Source organism: Styela clava, chromosome 13 (assembly GCF_964204865.1).
Source record: "Styela clava chromosome 13, kaStyClav1.hap1.2, whole genome shotgun sequence".
NCBI lineage: Eukaryota > Metazoa > Chordata > Ascidiacea > Stolidobranchia > Styelidae > Styela > Styela clava.
Window position 1 is genome coordinate 19,515,446 of NC_135262.1, and position 2,967 is coordinate 19,518,412.

The following is a 2,967-nucleotide window of genomic DNA, read 5'->3' on the forward strand; positions in this document are numbered from 1 at the left end:
AAACGCGATATGATGAGAACCCTTTTCAGGTGTTCGGTTACTTCAAAGCGATACGAAGCAAGATTATCATTCCCTCGTGTAGTTTTAGACCTCATAGTACCATAAATTCGATTTAAACCAAAGCACGGAAAAGAGGGGTTTAATGCGCCTGATGCCGCATTGAATCAAATGTATCAAAGTCGCAAACAGTCAGTTCTTATTAAATTTAATGATTTTGAAAACAATTGAGAAATTTAAACGGATTGCCTATCTAGCCAAATATAAATTAGTTTATAAATTTCAATATGATTCAAAACCCGAGGAAATTGTTTCAAACATGTTAATAATCAAATAATAAACATATCGGATCATACTGATAACAAACAGAAAATTAAACAATCCCAAAGTATATTGGCCAGTTTTAGTTACGGCTTCTATTCATGCATCAACTTCAAGATTCTTTCTCCCTCACTTTTTCCTGTCGAGAATGCTCCATCCACCGTCCCGTACCTCGATATACTTAGCGCTTCTCCCGCAAAAAATACTCTTGGCATTTCGTCAACGTATAAAGGTTTTCGTACGTTTTTCTGATGGCTTGACATTTGTCCAATTGCCGGGGAGCTGTAAGTGCCAAGAAAATTTTCATCCCGTTGCCATTCGGTGATTATGATATCATCAGGACCTGGTAATTTTGGATTGTTCAGAAATCGTCGTAACAAATTTGTAACAGTCAGTTTGAGTTCACTTTCAGGTGTTTTACGGATCCGATTTGAGGTTATTTTATTGATCCAAAACATAAGAAAATTTGTTTTGTAGCTTGTGACTTTATATATGCCACGACACCAATGGGTTTTAACAGCAAACTCGTCTTCAAGCATTGTATTATTTGATTCATCGTACGAATCCCACAAAAAATACGTTTCAGAAAATTTTGGACCCCAAAATGGAATCTCGTAAAAAAGCATCATTTTGTTGATTGCGCCAAAACCAATCTTCTTTATTGCAGCTTGTTTCTCCACGGGCAAATTTGGATCAAAGAGAGTTTTGTGATATTTTTTGAGACATCCGATCGAAACCGTGACAAGCACAATATCAGCGTGAGATACTTTAGTCTTTTTGAATTGATTCAAATATGTTATGGCGACTCTACTTTCATTTTTCTCATTCCACTGTATACTTTGAACTTTGCTATTTAACTTGATTGCACTTTTCGGGATATCTTTAATCAATTTTTTAGGCAAACTCATGTATCCATCCAAAACTTTTACGTCATTGTCACCATACTCTTCATATTGGTACCACCCTAGGTAATTAACAATATTAGGATGTCTCCCGATATTGTCCTCCAGTAATCCGAATTTGTTTATAAGAACTGGGTTGATCACTTCTATATTAAGTCCAAGTTTAGTATATTGCCTAATAAATTTTTCTCTCCATATTTTCCTTGCCAAGTTCCCTAGTCGCAGATTAGCCATTTCTTCCTCACTTTTTCCCTCTGATTCAACGAGTCTCCCGATTTCCAACTCAATATGATCCATAAGTTCTGCAAAGACATTGTGATTAAAATAGAAATCGATGAAATATTACGATAAATTCACCACAACATGCATATTGCATCGCTGTTCATTTTAAAACCTCCGTTGAATAAATGCAGCAGATATAATATAAGCATTTTGCAACCATCGATCTATTATTATTTATTTCAAGATGACGAAAGATTGAAATTCTTTCAAAATTCCACTATTCAGGCTTGTTGTCTTTTTATGTCTTGTCTCCTTTTTTTCATTATCGCCAACAAAGACAAACAATTGTTCAATTTTCGTGCATGTTACTTGCGAAATGTTCTAATAATGACTTCATGAAACATGCGTGAATTCTCAATAGATGTAGTCAATAGTTACTGCAAGGCTGGTCAAAATTTAGTTATATGACAAAAAAACAATTGAGAATTTTACTTGAAGAATTCCAAAATAAATCTTTTATAGTTGGAGTCAGCGGTCTTCCACTGTAGTACTGAAATTTGGAGTCTTTTGGCGGAGAGTAGCGATGCCAACTCTCTATTTCGAGATTTGTATCTTCATTCAGGTACTGTTAAAAAAATATATTGAACGTATTTTTGTTATATTTCTATTTGCTCAAATAGAGGCGAGAAGCCCACAAAGTGCTGGGAAAAAAATGGCAAAAATTTCTGCAAAAACACAGATTTGTCTTTCGAAGAAGATATAAGTATATGAAAATCGTGTTTGACACGAAATTCGAGAAAATCCAAAGTCATTAACCAGTTAGGTGAGTAATTGGATGTGAAATATCACTCAATACAGTGGGGCACATAAAGCCATCACAAGGAGGGAAAATTGAGAGTCACTGCTAACTGGTACAGGTGTTTTGCAATAACGTATTCTACGCAGTCTTAATTATTTGCTCCGGTACTGACCTCATAAACAGGATTTCCCGGCGCACCATGAACCCACTGAGCTCCACGTTCATACATATGACCTTTGAATTCTGTTGTAAATATTCGGCCTCCAATGCGGTCAGTTGCCTCAAGAATCGTAACATCATTCTGGCCATTTTCAAATAACACTCGAGCAGCGGATAAGCCACTTACACCTGCCCCGATGATCACAATTTTCTTGCAGTTACAAGTTTGTGAAAGACATAGGTTGAGTAAAAACAAAAAGGTGTAGGTGGCATCCGTTTTTCTATACATCGTGTATTGGATTACACCCGCAAGGTGACTCTAAAATGCAAATTAAATAACCAATCAATCAATCGATCATTTATTTTGATTTTCTAACATAAACAATACAAAAAGTAAACAGACAAAACAAAATGCAGAGATACCTGAGAGACGGACATAACTTGAAAAAAGGTTAAAAGCGTACAATGTACGTGTCCGCCCACTAAAAATTAAAACAAATACAGAAAAACGCGATTTACAATCGGGCAGTACTTTGAAAGCAATTTAACAGGAACAGCAAATTGAAG

General features: G+C 35.6%; 1 protein-coding gene across 1 annotated transcript; it reads right to left on the reverse strand.

Moving 5' to 3' along the window:
• Positions 1 to 284: 284 nt before the first annotated feature.
• On the reverse strand, positions 285 to 2,689 carry LOC120333044 (spermine oxidase-like). The gene is made up of 3 exons (XM_039400393.2): positions 2,414 to 2,689; positions 1,935 to 2,067; positions 285 to 1,522 (listed from the first exon to the last, which is right to left on the reverse strand). Exons 1-3 carry the CDS (start codon positions 2,687 to 2,689, stop codon positions 414 to 416), a joined length of 1,518 nt encoding a protein of 505 aa, XP_039256327.2. The 3' UTR covers positions 285 to 413.
• Between the last annotated feature and the right edge of the window lie 278 nt (positions 2,690 to 2,967).